This window comes from Rosa chinensis, chromosome 1, assembly GCF_002994745.2.
Source record: "Rosa chinensis cultivar Old Blush chromosome 1, RchiOBHm-V2, whole genome shotgun sequence".
Taxonomy (NCBI): domain Eukaryota; kingdom Viridiplantae; phylum Streptophyta; class Magnoliopsida; order Rosales; family Rosaceae; genus Rosa; species Rosa chinensis.
Window position 1 is genome coordinate 61954435 of NC_037088.1, and position 18650 is coordinate 61973084.

Here is an 18650-nt window from a genome sequence, read left to right on the forward strand (position 1 = left end):
ATGCATCTGCAACTCGGTTATCTTCACGAAAAATATGAGAAGAGCAAAACTCCATCTGTGAAATCCGGTACAAGCTAGTAGTTCCTCCACTCTACTCTTAGTTGCCAAGGCACTAAGGTAGGAGAGCGAAGGAAGTGAAGAACTAACTTTGAATCCACTTCCAACCAAATATGCTTCCACTCCCTTACCCAAGCTAATTCAATAGCTTGGATAACAACCATAACTTCAGCGGCAACTGAACTAGCAATGTCCAAATTAGAACAAAAAGTAACTAGAACCTTGCCTCTATAATCCCGAAACACCCCGCCATAGCCAGCTTTATTCGAGCTAGTTTTCCATGCCCCATCAGTGTTCACCTTAATTTACCCATAAGAAGGAGGATGCCAGTTAACTTTAATTATTCGTGGAGCACGACGGGGTTTACATTGCACCCCAAATTTCTTCAACACCACAAGCTCCTCACAGGAATTAAACATGCAGCTCGTAACTATCTTACTTGATGAAATAATATGGCTAGAAATTAGAGAACATGCACGAACAACATTCACTGTAAAGCCATCATATTTAATCTTATTCCTTGAACTCCGAATAAACCATAGAGAAGTAACAAAACATGCTGACCACAATTCCCTTAATTGTGGACTACGAGAAGAGCTTAGACCAAGATTCAACATATTTAATAATGAACTGGGGAAGCCAATGATGCCAAAATTGGTAGTCATGTAATGCCAAATCGCAGAAGCAAAAGGACAAAAAAGAAAGATATGATCAATTGACTCACTTTGCTGCCGACAGAGAACACAACATGAAGCTAGCGATATCCCCCGTTTTTGAAGAAAATCATCAGAAAGGATCCGACCCTTTAGCACCTTCCAGGCCAGTAGCGACATACGGGGAGGTATGAACTTCGACCAAATTAATTTACTCCATGCCACGGGAGGAAGGTGAGAGCGCTGACAAGAATACGCATCCTTTGCAGTCAGCACCCCAGAAGCTGAAGGCATCCAGATTAGGTGATCGGAAGACAGAGGCTTAATTGCAATTGGGACATGTCTTATGATCTCACACAAGTTCGGAAAATGAAATTGCAATAACGGAGGCAAATTCCATTTACCATCCTGAATGAAATCTTAAACCTTGTTCTCCATATTCTTATAATTAATTAGCAGTAGCATCAAAAAAATCCACTAGGGGATGGCCAAAAAAATTGTCTTTCCAAAATGAAACTTGTGAATTAGAACCAAGAAGCCAGCACCCATTTTCAAGAACTTGTTGCCAAAATCTCTAAATACCTGGCCAAATAGATGACGTTGCATAGGATAGACAGAATCGATCTCTCAAAAAACGACACCCTTCCGAGGGAGAAGAGTAAACCTCCCATGCCTTCTTAAGAAGAAGAGAACGATTAAGAACAACAAGTTGTTTCAGACCCAAGCCTCCCTCTTCCATTGGAGCACAACAAGTTTTCCAAGCAACCAAAGGCACTCCTCGCTTGTCTGTTGAACCTGACCACAAGAAATTGCGACACCAAACTTCTAGTCGACGAAGCAGGTTGACCGGCCATTCATAAATCTGAAAGCTGTACACCAACATGCTTGACATAACCGATCTAATTAACTGTAGCCGAGTAAGTTTGGATTTGAAACTACATAGCTGCATTAATTCTGTTGTAATTATGGGGTCTGCACTTCTAAACTTTGTTGGAAGAATCCCTTTTCAAGGGCTGCAAGATGTAGTTAGGGTGGCCATTCACAAGAGTAGGAAGTTTAAAACAGAAGTTGTTCTTGTAGAAGAGTTCGAGAAGCAGCTTGAGAAACGTGTTAAGAAACAACGTCATATACTTTCTTAGTTTCCTATAGTTTTTAGGTTTATTTTTCTAATAATCATAGGCTTAGAATAAGTTTCTTGTATCAATAAGGATTTCTAATTCCTATAGGTTTATAATTATTTCCTAGTTCTAGACTAATTAGGATTTATACTCATGACTTCATGAGTTAGAGGTTAGAGCCTATATAAGGCACCCACTGAATTGTATTAGACATTCAACAACTCAATAACAATTCAGAAAATTTAAATCTCTCACTTATTATTAATTCTTATATTCGGTTCAACGCTTGTTTACCTCAAATACGGGCTACGCTATTTAAAATCACGGAGTCTCGAACAAAGGACGCTTGACTAAATCTCCCTACCAATACATTAGAAGATATTGAAAGAAAAATGACTGTGGGTAAAGCGCTTGTGGAGATGTTATCCAAGCTTAGCATGCGGAATGTCCGCATTTGGGGCAATTGCATAGGGCCTGATTACGCAAAACAAATTAAAGATTTTACTAGGTTTGTTAGGAGCCTGGTAAAATCATTAGAATTGGAGCGAGAGAGGTATATGACTGAGCTTGTATCTCTGACAAGAGACGTCAAAAACAAATAAGATGATTTGCAGAAAACAGTTTTGAGGAAGATGCAGGAATTCTGGAAAAGAATAGATGAATTATTGGCTAAAGCAGATGGTATATTGAGGGGGCAAGAGGAATCCTATGCTATATTGATGGAGCAGCGTGAAGCAATACAGAGACTTCTTTCTAATAACGTTGAGCAAGCTCCATCATCAAGCGAAGGAGGGGCTGCTTATCCTGCTCTAGGAGTAGCATTCCGACAGTTGGTTAATGCTGTCACACAAGTGAAAGTCGAGAACAAGTCTTTTAAAGACTTCTTCGACACATTCAAACACACGCTCTACTGCTTACAACCAATGATAGAAGAGGTAGCAGAACATGGCAGGGTAGTGCAGCTTCCAAAGCAAGAAGTGGAAAAGCTTATTATAGAAATAGTGAATGGGGTAGAGCTCGTTGACAAATGCCTTGGTTCGGAAGCATACCAACTACAAAAACTATATAAATTCACCAACAATATTATCAATTTGAAGGAATCTCTGTTCAGACTCTTCATTGAACTCATGGAACAAGTAGAAAGGACTTTGAAGGAGGCCATGGATTCTACAAACAAAATAGAGATGGTGAACAACAAAATTGAAGAATTATGGCTCTTGTTTGTTCGGCAGCTGTCCGAGTGTGTTATAATTTCTTCCACGGAAAAACCTACCGCTGGCGTCGATTTCAATGTGGACAGTGGAGGAGCGATCGCTGCAGCCGAATTCGAGCCGAGCTTGGTTTGCCTGGCGAGAAACTTTAGATTCAACGAAGTTCATTGCAATGACAATTTTGTTATCTTAAAATATTAACATCCTGACTTTGAAAGGTTATTATGATTAAATAAGTACTAATGTTAAGCTTCTTGAGCAAAGTAATGTGCTAAACAATTTACAATTTTTATGTTGAAATGCTGTTTCGGCGGATAAATGGTTAACGTTTCATGCCAACACACTCTACCAACAAAAAAATAAAATTATAAAAAATTGAAATAGTTGGCCCTCGTTCTAACATGAGACATGTGTTAACAAATTGTTGTAGTATATGAATGTGTGTATTAGCCAAAACAATATCACATTCATCTATAGGGTGATGTAGACAAAAGTTGTGTATACAAAACGACCTGAATTCTGCCATAAACGGCAGTACGAAAGTCAGTATCTTTTTTTCTTTTTTTTTGAGAATGAAAAAGTTTTATTCAAACTAACCAAAATTACAAAACATGGGAATGACTGGTGGTGGACAAGAAATCTCCACTCTCCTCCCTATAAAAAGATCCAGTTACGGGTCCGTCATTACCAATGACATCCATGAGCCAAGAAGGCTCAACCCCTAACCAACTACTCCGCCCATTACCCCGGGCTAATTAAAAAAAGTTAGTATCTTCAGTAAATGAAGTAGGGGACTAAGAAGAAAATTGAGAGCATGTCACGTGACGAGCAACACATCCGGCGATCATTTATTAACCCAAACATATCAAAACGACTTTGATTTTTACGTTTTGATGCTAGAGTCTTGCAATTTTTTTTTTATCAAATAGAAAACTTCATTAACGATGAATGAATTACAATGAGTTGTGGAGCAAAAGTCCGTAAAAGTACCAACATGGTGACTATTGCAAGACAATTGACCCAACTAGATTTCACACTGGAAATCCATACTGACAGACTGATGGAGCCAATAAGGCCCTGACTCCAAACAAAGTAAAGGTTGACTAACTTTTAAAGCATCTTTTGCTAAACGGTGAGCAACCTTGTTCCCCTCCCGTTTTTCACACAATGGCAACTATAAAAAGGAAAAGACTGAATTAAAGACTTAACTTCATCGATTAAATGACCTTCAAAACTCAAATCCTCCGAACTATCATGTAGGTTATTGATAACTGAGAGTGAATCACCTTCAATTTCAATGTGAGAGAAACCAACATGAGCTGCGAATCTAAGGCCATGCAGTAACGCCAATGCTTCAACTGATCTTGGAGGGAGGTGACCAATCTGTGGGACAGCAATTGCTTCTTTCATAATTCCTTTATTGAAATTTAAATTTTATAAGAGGAACCCAATTTTTCTGTCGCTGCTAAGCTCTCCTTTCACGCAAATGCATGCGCCAAAAACTCTTCCCTTGTGAAACATCATCCGACGGCCCCTGTTAGAGCTTTGTAGCTTTGAATGCTCTGCTCCCTACACGCTCGCCAATCTGGCGCGTTTCCAGACACCACAGAGGCCAAGCTCGCTCTAGTGCAGAGGCTGAGTATAGAGCTATGGCTGCCACTACTTGTGAGCTCATTTGGTTAAAAGATCTCCTATCCGATTTGGGGTTTCCTAGTAATCAACCAATGTCCATTTTTTGTGACAATCAAGCTGCAATGCATATTGCTTCTAATCCAGTTTTTTATGAAAGAACCAAGCACATAGAAGTTGATTGTCACTACATTCGAGCTCAAGTCCAATCCAAGATCATTGATACTTACTACACCCGAAGTCATGATCAGTTAGTTGATATTTTCACCAAATCCCTACCCACTGCTCAGTTTCACAGAATTTTGGGCAAGCTTGGATCAATGAATCTCCTTGATCCAGCTTGAGAGGGAGTATTGGAAGTATGGTTGCAGTATGGCTGCTCCTATTCACTGTCATTAGCCTTACTTTTCACTGTTGATAGCTTACCTTAGTTGTTAGAGTAGTTTAGATAAGTTATGGGTGGGTTGTCCCTTAAATTAAGGGTAAGCTTTTCTATTTCTTTTTCTCTTCTTTGTGTATATATAGGAAAAGCTTGTATTCAGTTTAATCAATGAAGTAAAATCAGAAAACCTTCCACAAAGTTTCTGTCTTGTTTTCTTCAAGCACAAAGCTCTCGTTTGGCAACACATGCTTCTGCTTCTCAAGGTAACAGACCTTTTCTGGTGTATCAGTCTCTTTTGTTCTTTAGTCCTCATCACTGTTTAATCGATTTCTGTGCCATTTTGGTGTTATTTCAGAGACTATTGAGCACATCCATGAGGGCTCGTTCTATGAACTAGACCATTCGAAGCTTCCTCCTACTACCTTAGAAGAGATGAAGTCGGTTCGGGTTGTCATGGTACTCATTACTAAAACCCAGAACAGTTTACTCATTTTCTTCTTCTAGTTTGGGTTTTGGTTTTTGTTTGTAATGGGTTTTAGAACTTGGGTATCATAACTTTCAGGTAAATGAGAATTCTCTGTTCAAGGTTTCAGTGAGGTTTCTAAACCTTCACTCTCTCCAAACCCATCTAAATGAGGAAAGTTACCAAAACCCATACGGCTTCCTTCCTACTTTCGACAAAAACTACCATATGGCTCCACAAATCGGGTCGGAGGTGCTTTACCGGAGAATCCCACATCACTAAATAGCATAGTAGAGCTGGATGTGGAGCTTTTGGGCAGGACGACGTAGTTTGGCAACCCAGAAAATCCCATCTCCGTGTTGCTTGTCAGAGATTAAGCTTGGCGGGATGGTCCAATGGGGAAAGTGCAAACTAGTCCGGTGCGTTACGAGGTATGAGAGTCTGTCGAGCTCTGACCAAGAACAACAAGAGAAGGTAGAAACAGAGATAGATGAAGGTGTGAAAGTGTTAGTGCAATGTTTAATTGATTGGCATTTCCTAAGCACAACAACCAAGAGTCATGTTTTCATGTAATAACTTTCTACTCTTGGATCCTTAGAAGAATGGAATGCTTCAAGCTTCATGCACAACTCTCATCAATCAGGTATGTCTTGCATACATGTGCATGCTTGTAAAGTGGTTAGGACAGAACTTGCCTTTGAATCCTATTATAGGATGCGATCCTCTTTTCAATCCTATTGTACTAATCTGCGATTTTTCAGATGGTGTTTGGACCCAAAATGAGCATTTTGACCTGACAAGGCGTGTCTTGGAGAAATTGAGCCAATGTCAGTGGCTCAAGCTATATATTGTTGAAAAGTTTGAAATATATATTTAGAGGCTAAATAAAGACTACTATGAAAGTATGGAAGCATGAAAAGTCAACTTTAGCACATTTTCCTACTTCGGCTAGGAGAAATCGAGCTAAACAAGGAAGGAGGGGCGGCAGACTAACCAAACGAAATCCAAATGAGCTGAAACTTTCTAGATTAAATCTAGAAAGCCCAAGGATCATTTCTTATGAAGAGTGCCAGAGCTATTTTTGAGTGGAAGGCCTTCAAACTAGGGCTGGACTCGGGTCGGTTTTGCAATGTCAAGGACTGAACCCGGAACCGAAACCGATAACTGATTTTCGGTTCGGGTTTGATGTTTTTTGTATCAAGAACCGATGTAGAACCGAACCGACCATACTCGGGTCGGTTCCTCGGTTTTTCGGTTCCATTCCAGATCGGTTCCATTCTCGGTTTTTCGGTTCCAAACTCGGATCGGTTCCAAGTTCGGTTCCTCGGTTTTTCCATATAGAAACACTGCTTTTCAGCTGTTTCTACTTTCTAGTTTTCACTTTTCCTGATTTCCATACATACATTCAAATGATTCAATATATATTCACTCATTCAAACTCAAAACAGTATCTACAATCAACAATCAACATCAACATATCAAATAAGCAATTTCCCAAACTGTGAAAGCATGAAAGATGAAACTCAAAATCTGCAGAACTCAAAATCTGCAGAACTGCACTAAACCCTAAATAAACAATGCAACAGAATAATACACATTCCCAGCAAACTGCAGCAAATAAAAATAAACAATAGACTGTCCAAATAAAAATAAACAATAGACTGTCCAATTTGGATAATTTTTTCTGCGTTTTCTTCTTGGTTGTAGGGACTGAAGCCGCAGCTTCAGGACTCTTGGTTGCTCTGCCACTTGGTGCAGATCCAGATGCAGCAGTAGTGTTCTTGGCCAGAATAATACACATTCCCAGATTTTAGTCCCATGAGTATAGTTAATAAAGCACACTGATATGGAAAGAATCAGGAATAGGATCATTAGTGAGAGCCAGTAAAGAATCAGCAAAGAAAGGAAACAACGACCCAAATGGTGGACCAGGTAATTAAAGAAGTGCAAAAAAAGAGTTAAGAATAGTACTGTGATCGGAACTGAATATAGTGTGCATTTGATTTAGTGGATTTATCCATCACATAGTCAAAATTATATAAGTGATTTGTCCAAGCATTAAGTTCAACTATGAATAGAATTGTAGTTAATGATTGCACGTTAAATGCAGTGGAGCATGGATAGGTACCAATAGTTTCCTAAATCTTCTTATGACTCAGTTATGTGGTTGCACAATACCAACTAAGTATCTCTAGATTAAGAATTAGCATCAAATACTTTTGACTTCAAGGTCCTGTTACTAGGTCAGTGTATGCTAATCGCTAGACTAACATAAATATCATGCAACCAGGATCATATCTATCTAGCCAGAGGTTCAAGATGTTGGACCACGGAAATTACCATCATTCTGGCATATGCAGACCCTATACGACCAGCTCCAATCACACCAACAGTCTGCCCTTTTAGCAAGTTTCCCACAAACCTGCAGTTGTAAAGGAAACAAATCAACAGCGGGAGACACATGAAATGTATAATGAAGATGAAAACTGCTCTTTGAAATTGACATACACATGCAAACTGCTCTTTGAAATTGACAAATGAATGCATAATGAAGATGAAATCAGACAGGAAACAGCCACAAAGACCTCTATTTAAGATAGTTGTATACAATGAAAGCATTCACTGAAGATATAATTGCAGAGCAGCAGCATCTTTTCATATATTACAGTCAATAACTGTATCCATTTTCCTAATTGTGCCCACTCAAATAGTTAAAACCCGGCATCAGCAGTAAGAGTTTAATACTAGTATAAGCAATGTAAATATGCAATCAACAGAATTAACCACCACAGTGGCTCAAACCACATTCAGTTATAAACTTATAATCATCACAATTCCAAGAAACTAAATTTTTCTCGAAAACTATACAAAGAACATATATTTATTGCTGGACTGCACTCACTCAGACAAATTGTCTTCAAATTGTCTTCAAACTGCAGATTAATCGATCAGGTGACAGAATTAGCTATAGATCAGGTAAAACATTAAGACTCTCTCCATATTTTCCATTACTAATATTACAAAATTGGTCTAAAATTTCAAATTTTAAGGTTATCACTTATCAGCAATTGCATAAAGAGAAAAGTAAAATGAGTACAATTTTTTAGTGCAAGCAATCTCCTGCAGACTTATCAACAAGAAAAGACTATAAACAAAGTTACTTTTGATGTATTGCATACCTCTCCAGGATGTATTATAGTTTTATACTTCTTTACAAAAGGAGAGCGTGCTTCTTCATTGAACTGCAAAGATCACACAAAATTGGCAGTCAACAAATGAGTAAAATTCACAGGGTATAAGTTCAGGTAAATAACCAAAAAGGCATCAGTCAACAAATGATTATCATAATGATATTACCTGTGATATGTGCTCTGCAGCTGCAACCCTAGGTTTGACAACTTCACAGTTTGCAATCACAAGGGTATTTGGAACACTTCCATCGGTCTGACAAAAGTACAGGGGGAAGCAAAGTAACTCAATAAGCAAGGTATAAACATGGCAATCATGAAACAAGATTCCAAAAAAATGTAAAAATTCCCCCTTCCGATCAAATAACAAAACAGAGTTTAGATGCTCAAAGAGGAAACCAACATTACCTGTTCGGAAAGATAAAGACGCTGACAGTTCTTGTAAGTAGCTTGGTCTAGCTGCGGTCCCCATCTATGAAAACAAAAACACTAAATGGATCAGCTTCCACATCAAAATATCAAATGGAAATCGTCAAATCGAACCCATTTCAACTATACCCATTCAAAATCCAACCCATTTCCCACAAGATTAAATGGAAATCAAGTTATGAAACCCATTTCTAACTACCCAATCAGCTTCATTAGTTCATTACCTTAATTAAAATCAACATCAAGATCAAAACTGAAATGGAAATCGTCAAATCGAACCCATTTCAACTATACCCATTCAAAATCGAACCCATTATAAGAGGGAGAGAGAGATAGTGAGATACCTGGAGCCTGAAGGCGGAGCTCGGAGACCGGAGAGGTGGACTGGCGGAGACAGGTTGCTGGTTGCAACTGTGTTCGCTGAACTACACTCAGCTGTGTTCGCATCGAAGGAGACTGAGAGAGTGAAACTTTGAGGGAGGATTTGCAATCGAGATGAGGACGAGCAACTGGGAGGCTGGAGACGCCCCGATCCTTATCTAGAGTTTACTGAATAAATCGGATTTTGGTTAGGGAAAAGAGGATAGTAGAGACTGAGAGAGTGTTTCTAGGATGGAGAGACTGAGACTCTGAGAGAGTGAGAGTTTGAGGGAAGAGTCGAAATGTCGAAGAGATAAGTCAGATAACATTTTAGGGTTTTGATCGAACGGATACGAGATTATGAGATAAGATGGAAGGCTCTGATCTCATTTGGAAGGGCCTGATCACATGAGAAATTGTCTATTTTACAGAAATAAGCTCACCACTATTGTCCACTTATACACTGACACCTGTATATCGGTTCCAAGGATGTTTTAAAAACAAGGACCGGAACCGAACCGAGAATATGTCTCTAGGAACCGAACCGAAAAATATGTGTATTTTTATGTCGTAGAACCGAACCGAACCGAGACTTTCGGTGCGGTTCGGTGCGGTTCCTTCGGTTTTACGGTTCCAAATCCCAGCCCTACTTCAAACAATCAGTTCAATTTTCTGCATAAGCAAAACTGGAAAACTGGACCTGTAAGAGGTCCAGCAGCGTTTTCGGCTCAACCACTATACCAAAAGCTCTGAAATTTTACCACAATGATCTACACTCATATAGGAACATTTGATATGAAGAAATAGGAGGCCCATTCTAAAGTCTTGGTAGAGAAATAATTGAAGGAATAAAGGGGCAGAAACTGACCTAAAACCAGCTCAACATTCATCATGTTCATGTTTCCTACCCACATGAAAAAAGCTAGATGCTTTTCTCTTTTTCCTTAGATATATTTTTCTACTACAATCTCTTTAATAGATCATCATCACTTCCATCATTCTGCACCTTCATGCTTTGCTTTCATTTCATCATTACTCTATCTTTTCCATATTTTACAAATCACTTCCATACTCCACTTTCATTATTTTTCTTCCACTCATCATTTCACTCTTCTTTTTCCTCCCTATATAAACACCATCTCCTTTCATTCTCAAACACACAATTTATTCATCAAAACATCTCTAAGATGATCTAAGTTCTCTCTAGAGCAACCTCTCTAAGAGCAACTCCTCTCCTTCTCTTTCTCTTATCGGTGATCACACTCTAAGTCCTAGTCTCCTCAAGAGCCGACTATCAGTGCCACCAAACCCTCTGTCAACGTACTTCGGTCCTAGTCTCCTCAGGAGCCGATTGTAGTACCGCGACCACAACAGTTACGGAACTAGCCAAGCAAGGGTAACACCCTCGCAACCCAGCGAAGCTAAAGTCACGCTTTAGCAAGTTCTCCCCACTTCCCGGTGATTTCGCTCTGCTCGACCTACAACGTTGAGTATCGACTTGGTGATACAAGAAAAAGTCCTCGCCACAAGGCATAAAAGAATCCCACAACGAGGTTGGTGCTCTCCTGGTCCACAGTCGCTCAAAAGAAGTCAGGTCAAGGGACACCCCCAACGACCGCACCCGAACGGTGCTGGCACGCCCGCGCAGAAAAGAGACTGTTGACCATCTGCAGCAAAACTGGAGCCAAACAGATGGTTTTATCAAAAGCATTCAAACTCTCTTAAATTGGTTTATGGGCTTTCTAAATGATGATTCTATTTTAATCCATGCTTTTTAAAAGACGTCATGAAGCCCATGTACATCAGAAACCCTAGCTCGTCCTCTCCTATATATATGTTTCTCTTAGGGTTGTTCAAGGGGTGGAATAGATCAGAATATTTGGCCGTTACCATCTTGAGAGTTTTCTACATTTATCTTCAGAAAGCATTGAGCTACAGTTTCATGTGAGAATTCTTCATGAGCTGTTCCTTGTTTAGCACTTAAAGGATTATCAAATCTCAAACTTTTTCTATCAAAAAGTTTTCTGGTTTTATGCTTCATGTGTGTTGGTAGTTCATGCATGATTTGTGCCTTGAGGTGATTGACAACCGATGTGAGAGTTGTGCCATCTCAAGATTGACAAAAAAGAACAAGGTCGCTGATTTGGAAGTAGCAAGGACAAGGAGATTCCGCTGCCCACTAGGTTGGTTCTAGTAGATGAGTTGTGTAAGATCTTTATGTTCTTGCATATTCATATAGTGGATTGTTTACCGGCATAGTGCCCGCAGTTGTTTACCTCTTTTGGAGGGTTTTACTGCATCAACAGATCTTGTGTCATGTGTGATGATTTTACTTTGGATGGTTTGGCAAATTGAATAAATCATAACGTCATTAAAGATCTGCAGTTTCAATTAGGATTCAAGTTCTACTGCAATCCTATATTAGGATGCGAACAGGCCTGCACTCCTAAGACTGATTTCTAAAGTTGTTAACATATTGATCAATTCCGTTAGTTGGGAAATACATACATCCATTCTGTAATTACAATTGGTATCAGAGCGGGTCACTAGACGGACTTAGTGAGATCCTTAAAGGAAACATAATGGAAGGTATAAGTGATCGTGCAGCTGGGTCAACAAGTCACCCTCCGTTTCTTTATGACAAAACAAACTATGCAGCATGGAAGGCTAAGATGAAAGTTTTTTTTGTGGGCAAAGGATGTAGCTGTATGGGCTGTTATTGAAAGTGGTTGGGAATATCCAAATAAGACTGAAAAGGTAGACACAAAAGAGACTGGAAAGGGTAGTTCTATTGTTGAAGCCAAAGTTAAGAAGCTATGAGTGAATGGACTGCAGATGAGAACACCACGAGTACATGCAAATAATTAGAAAACATTAAACTTTATCTTCACAGCGGTATTCTCTAATAAATTTCAGCTTATTTCTCATTGTAACTCCGCAAAGCAAGCATGGGATATTCTCCAAGTTACTCATGAAGGCACTACAGCTGTCCGAGAATCCAAGCTTCAACAACTTATCCAACAATTCGAAAATCCTCAAAAGGTTTCTGCTAGGTCCAAAAGCACTAGCCACAACTGATCAATCACAGGGTAAAAGATTGGCTAGCCCGTCTCAAACGGCAGACGGTAAAGGCTCATCAAGACCGTTGAAGGCTTCTGCTTTGCCAAAAAGCAGACCTACTCCGACTGGAGTAATAAATGTGTTTAATTACGAACTTCAAATGTTCGATACTCCTGTATTCAGAACTGGCAGGAGACTAGCTTACCACCAGAAGGCAATCCTTGACAACCTCTTATTTGCCTTTCAAGAAAGAAACAGTGGCCTGATGTTCCCAGCTTTCTTTGCATTAGCTGAAGAACTCTATGAAAATGCTAGACCACAATTTGAAGAACTTCATACACAGCAGAGTGCTGTCCAGAAAGAGAAGATCCAGAGAGTGCTAGAGTTTCTGTTTTAGCACTGAAAGAATCAGATTGGTTTGAGTTTCATAATCTGATTGGAAGTCATAATGCTGAGGACCGTATTCCTTCAACTCTTTTTATTGTAGCTGGACCTTATGTTGGAAGGTATGGAGTAAATGTTCAGAGTGAACGTCCTCAAGAACACAAGCTCTGGCTTGTTGAAAACGGTTTTGTCCATAATCTGTGGACCAAAACAAATGATGATCTCAAAGGCCTACCCCTTATCATTGTCAACACAGTCAAGAATATCAAGAAAAATGACTGCATCCTACGACTGAAGTTCAGATCCACACCTCCAGAATGGATCCAGAAAACCAATGGTGTGGTTGAATATATTTCTCCTTATCATTATATAAGAAGTATCCAAAGAAGGTATCTGCATCCTGCCTGCGTTGGGTACAATGGCAAGCCAAAGTCAAGCATCCCATGGATGAAAACCATGGCCCTGGAATACATCAAAAAGATCATCTATGAAGATACAAAGAATACCTTCCTGGAAGCAGGAGAAAAAATAATTATCACTGCCTACAATCATCCTGACGTAGTCAGCAGTGACGTATACCTATCTCTCACCAGAAAAGAGATAGATTCGACACTGGCTTGCTTACGGTGGGTTGAAAAGCTTGAAGCTGACAACCACTACAAAATGTATGTTGATACAGATGTCGAAGATAATGCAACAACTGTTTGAATGGCCCAGGCAGACAACGACTCCTTTGTCCTTGGCCACAACTCAGAAACTGATGACAATATGTAAAGCATCTGGTGAAGAAAAACACCAAGACAAAGAAGCAACTGTAGCCTTTTTCAAAAGATACTTTTGCTTTCCTGAAAAGAAGAAGGTGAAAAACATTTCACCTAAGGGAATATTCTTTTGCCATCCGACCTCCATTATCAGGAGCACTCACAGAAGTAGAATATCACAGAATCTTTCTGTACATTTTTATGTTTTGAATTTTGGTTTGAGTTCCGCTTCCTATATAAGGAACTTTAAGTTCATTTGTAAGGCATTCGAAAACTGAGAGAGAATCACATTCCCTCAAAGTAAGAAAGCCATAGTAGCAATGTGCTCTTTCCTTCCTGTTGTGAAGTAGTGTGCTTTCCTTACAAGTAAGTATCTGTAATCACTCTTATGGATAGCTAAAACAACCTTTTAGCTGTTTACTCAAGAGTGAGGCTTTGGATTCTGTATCTATAGTATGTTTAAATAAATAAATTCAGTTTGTGCCCAGTACACTGTCACAAAAATATTTTGTTGTTTCTGCATTTATTTTAATAGCAGTAGCAGTTGTTATGTTTTGCTATAAGAACTGATTCCGCCCTTTATCATACTAAGGTAGCAATGATTCCGCCCTGTTAGTAGCGACTTAGACAGGAAGTCGTTAGGTGAAGTTGTGGCATGTTGAAGGCTAGTCCTTAGGCTGATACTGTGTTTAGCTTAGAAGAGCAAAAATATGAGCTGATATTGTGTAAAATTGTAAAAGGGTAAAAAAGAATAGGGAGTGTCATTAATTGTATAAGGGAAAAGGTGGAAAAGGTTATGAACTTTTGTGTTAAATAAAGTATGGTCGGGTAGTCATTTATAGTTGTCTAGATATTAAAATACATGAAGTAGGGGAGCATTTGTCTATTAAAAAAAAAAATTCGTCAGAGTCAATGGTCAACCTCCCCGACCAGCAAAGGTCTTGGTTTATTTGCAGAAAAGCTATCATAAAAGATAAAACCATTTGTTTATCTAACGTGGGAATGAAACCGAAAGTCCTTTAGACTTTAGTGGAAGAAAAAGAAAAACAACAATATTAATTGTTATTACAAAAGCCAAGGGAAGATACACAGAAGCTGCAAGTGCAACGCTGTTCTAGGATTGTTCCTCCATTTATGTTTGCCAAATTTTCCAGAAAAAGAGCATTCTCTATCATTTCGACTATGTGGGGGCACTAAATGGTGGACAAATGCATTCTCCTTTTTTTCCATTTTCTTCCAAGTGGTCTGGACAATTTACTTACTGCTGCATTTAGAATTGCTCATATCGATTTGTCCAGAAAAACTGAGGAGCTAGGCCAAGGAGCAAGGGTGGGCTCATGGTTCATATCATCCACAGCCACAAGGATCAAGCTGGTCTTGATCAATCTGCAATAATCCAGGTTGGTTAAGTACTTTGGATTTGAAAATACATAGCTGCAATAATTTACTGATTTTGTTGTAATTATGGGGTCTGTGGCTCTGAACTTTGTTGGAGGAATCCCTTTCCAAGGGCTGTATGATGTAGTTAAGGTGGCCGTTCACAAAAGTAGAAAGTTTAAAATCAACCTCATAAATCTCGAATTCACACTACGCTGTTTAGAATCACGGACTCTCGAACAGATAGGAGAAAATAACATTCGACTAAATCTCCCAACCAATACAGTGGCAGAGCTTGAAAAAAAATGAATGAGGGTAAAGCGCTTGTGAGTAAGTTATCCGAGCTTAGCATGTGGAACATTCTCATTTGGGGCAATTGCTGCAACTGCATAGGGCCTGATTATGCAAAACAACTTGATGAATTGAATATTTTTCTTTGGAGTCTGGTAGAATCACTACGGCTGGAGCAAATGAGGAATGTAACCGAGCTCGTATGTTTGGCAAGACACTTCAAAGACAGACAAGATGATATGGAGAAAAGACAAGCTGAAATGGAGAAAAAAGTAGATGGTATATTGAGGGGGCAGCAGGAAGTCTATGATATATTGATAAAGCAGCAAGAGACAATACAGAGACTTGTTCCTAATAGCATGCAACAAGCTCCATCATCAAGCGGAGTAGGGGCTGCTGATCCTGCTCTAGGAGTAGTATTCCGACAGTTGGTTGATGCTGTCATACAAGTGAAAATCGAGAACATGATGTTTAAATGCCTCCTCGACACATTCAAATCCACACTCTACTGCTTACAACCACTGATAGAAGAGGTAGCCGAACATGGCAGGGTAGTGCATCTTCCAGAGCAAGAAGTGGAAAAGCTTATTATACAAATAGTGAATGGTGTGGAGCTTGTTCACAAATGCTCCAAGGTTCGTAAGCATGCCAACTACAAAAAGTATAAATTCCCTAACAAAATTTTCAATTTGGAGGAATATCTTTTCAGGCTCTTCATTGAACTCAAAGGGCAGGTAGAAAGGAATATGAAGGAGGCCATTGATTCTGCAAACAACATAGAGATGGCGATCAAGAAAATTGAAGATGAAGATTTATGTGACGTGCAGCTGCCTGAACTTCTTTCAACTGCAGTTGGATTTGATATGCTCAATATGCAGGGACTAAGAGATGTGACTGAGGAGGCTTTGTTGGACTCGGCAAGTGTCAAAGATGAGGGAGTCAAGCAAACTGAAGGTTTATCTGACGTGCTGCCTGAACTTCTTTCACCTGCAGATGGATTGGATGTACTGAATATGCAGGGATCATTGGATCTTATTACCGCAAATATCCAAGTGGTGGTCACAGAATCGGAAGAAATAGAGGCCATTGATAATTCAACAAGGAATGTGCAGGAAGAAGAAAAAGTAGAGCTGGGGCACTCAACGCCTTCTTCTCACCATAATCCCCAATTCAACAGCATGTTGGAGGGTCCTTCCTATCTTGTTTCAAAGCAGCTTCCGAGCTCCTGTGAGCAAGAGAGTCGGTGGATGTACAACACTGAACGTGTTCTTGATTTCTCGAACAGTAAGCGCCCACTTGAAGATGGGGAAGAGATGGCATTGATGAAGGTATGCAAGCACGCAGATGCTGTTGACAGAGTGGAAGCAGTGATGGATAATCTTGCTCTTTCCCATGCCAACTCTGACCAGCCAAATGACCAGAATCATGAGGGGAAAAAATATGATCCGGCTTCACTATTCCACCAACTAGGAAGGGACGTCTCAGTAGACTGTCTCGTTCGTTGTTCTAGGGCTGATTACGGCTCAGTTGCCATGCTGTGTAGGAGTTTCCATTCTCTAATTCGGAGTGGAGAGCTGTACACTCTGAGGCGGAAAATGGGTATTGTAGAACATTGGGCTTACTTCTCTTGTGCTCTCTCTGAATGGTGGGCATTTAATCCAGATCGTGGACGTTGGATGCCTTTGCCTAAAATAGAATCAAATGAAAGTTTCATGTATTCAGATAAGGAGTCTTTAGCCGTTGGCACCGAACTTCTTGTATTTGGAAAGGAAATAATGTCCCATGTGTGTTACAAATACAGCCTTTTGACACACAGGTGGTCATCCGGCCGTTTGATGAATACACCTAGGTTCTTGTTCGCTTCCGCTAGCAGTGGGGAAATTGCCATTGTAGCTGGCGGTTGCGATCTATGTGGCAATATCTTGAGCACTGCTGAGCTCTACAATTCAGAAACAGGAACTTGGTTGACTCTTCCGAGCATGCATGAACCTAGAAGAATGTGTTCTGGGGTATTTATGGATGGGAAGTTTTATGTCATTGGCGGGATTGGTGGCAGCTCAGCTGGGGAGGTTTATGATTTGGAGAGGGGGACTTGGACTGAGATACCTAACATGCACCCTAGAAAAAAGAAAGGGGCTGGAGCAACTGATGTGCCTGCTATAGCTGGGTCACCTCCTCTGGTTGCAGTTGTAAATAACATACTGTATGCTGCAGATTGGGGAAAACTGGAGGTAAGAAAATATGATAAGGAGAGGAACGTGTGGGTTACTATTGGGGGATTGCCTGAGCGGACATACTCAATTAATGGTTGGGGAGTAGCATTTCGGGCATGTGGTAATCGGTTAATTATAATCGGTGGACGTAGGGGTTCAAGCGTAGAGCAAATTGGAGTAGAGCAAATTGAAGTCAATTCTTGGGTCCCTGATGAAGGTCCGCCGCAGTGGAACCTGCTCGCTATAAGGGAAGATTTGCGAGGCTTTGTCTATAATTGTTCAGTGATGGGATGCTGAGGTGTCCGGTTTCCGTGACACCATTTGCTGGTTAGAAGGTGTGTTGCGTCTCGTCTTTATCCCTTTGTTACCTTGAGAGCTTTTCAAAGGTTGTGTCATGTAGAAGTAGCAAAGATGAATAAGCTGAAGCCCTGGTACATTTGTAGGTTGTGACGTCCATTTCAAAAGTTTCATTGAAACATTGCAGAATTATGTTATGGTTCAAGTTTTCTTTTTCTTTATTTCTCAAATTAATATATATAACTCCAAGTTCTAGTAATTAAATTACATATAGAGTATTACTCACTTAAATGACAATTTTTGAGAAACTGTGAAGAAATAATAAACTTTACAGCTAAAGTTAAAAATTTATTAAAATTATAACAAATTGTCACACAATTCAATCTCTTTGTAATGCAATTCAATGATCAAAGTTGTCATTCAAAAAAACTGAAATGATATAACTAAATAATCATCTTTATTCAACTAACTATTAATAAGGATGATAGTTCAGTGATGATCTAATAGAAGAACAAGTCTTACCAATGTTAAGCTTCTTGAACAAAATTTTTACGACTCGTGTCAAAATGCTATTTCTGATCAACCTAACGAATAAATAGTTAATGTTTTATACCAACACACTCTACCAACAAAACAAAAAAATTGAAATAGTTGGCCCTCGTTCTAACATTAGACATGTTAACAAATTGTTGTAGTACATGAATGTGTGTAGTAGCCAAACTATATTACATTTATAAGTAGGGTGATGTAACAAAATGACTTGAATTTGGCCATAAA

The 18650-nt window shown here is 39.5% G+C and overlaps 2 protein-coding genes across 4 annotated transcripts; one reads left to right on the plus strand and one right to left on the minus strand.

Annotated features, from left to right (window-relative positions):
- Nucleotides 1–8631: 8631 nt before the first annotated feature.
- LOC121049836 lies at nucleotides 8632–9819 on the minus strand. The gene is made up of 5 exons (XM_040508057.1): nucleotides 9725–9819; nucleotides 9475–9600; nucleotides 9110–9173; nucleotides 8871–8911; nucleotides 8632–8755 (listed from the first exon to the last, which is right to left on the minus strand). The coding sequence occupies exons 1-5, from the start codon at nucleotides 9817–9819 to the stop codon at nucleotides 8725–8727; spliced, it is 357 nt and encodes a 118-aa protein (XP_040363991.1). The 3' UTR covers nucleotides 8632–8724.
- A 4913-nt stretch (nucleotides 9820–14732) lies between these two features.
- On the plus strand, nucleotides 14733–18094 carry LOC112187998 (F-box/kelch-repeat protein At1g74510). Of its 3 annotated transcripts, none has more exons than XM_040513080.1 (2): nucleotides 14733–15998; nucleotides 16098–18094. In XM_040513080.1, the coding sequence occupies exons 1-2, from the start codon at nucleotides 15378–15380 to the stop codon at nucleotides 17871–17873; spliced, it is 2397 nt and encodes a 798-aa protein (XP_040369014.1). In that variant the 5' UTR covers nucleotides 14733–15377; the 3' UTR covers nucleotides 17874–18094. The 3 variants fall into 3 exon arrangements, with proteins under 3 accessions (XP_040369014.1, XP_040369013.1, XP_024182760.2); XM_040513079.1 differs by having other exon boundaries at nucleotides 14733–15095; nucleotides 15359–18094; XM_024326992.2 differs by having other exon boundaries at nucleotides 14733–15095; nucleotides 15523–18094.
- Nucleotides 18095–18650: the final 556 nt, after the last annotated feature.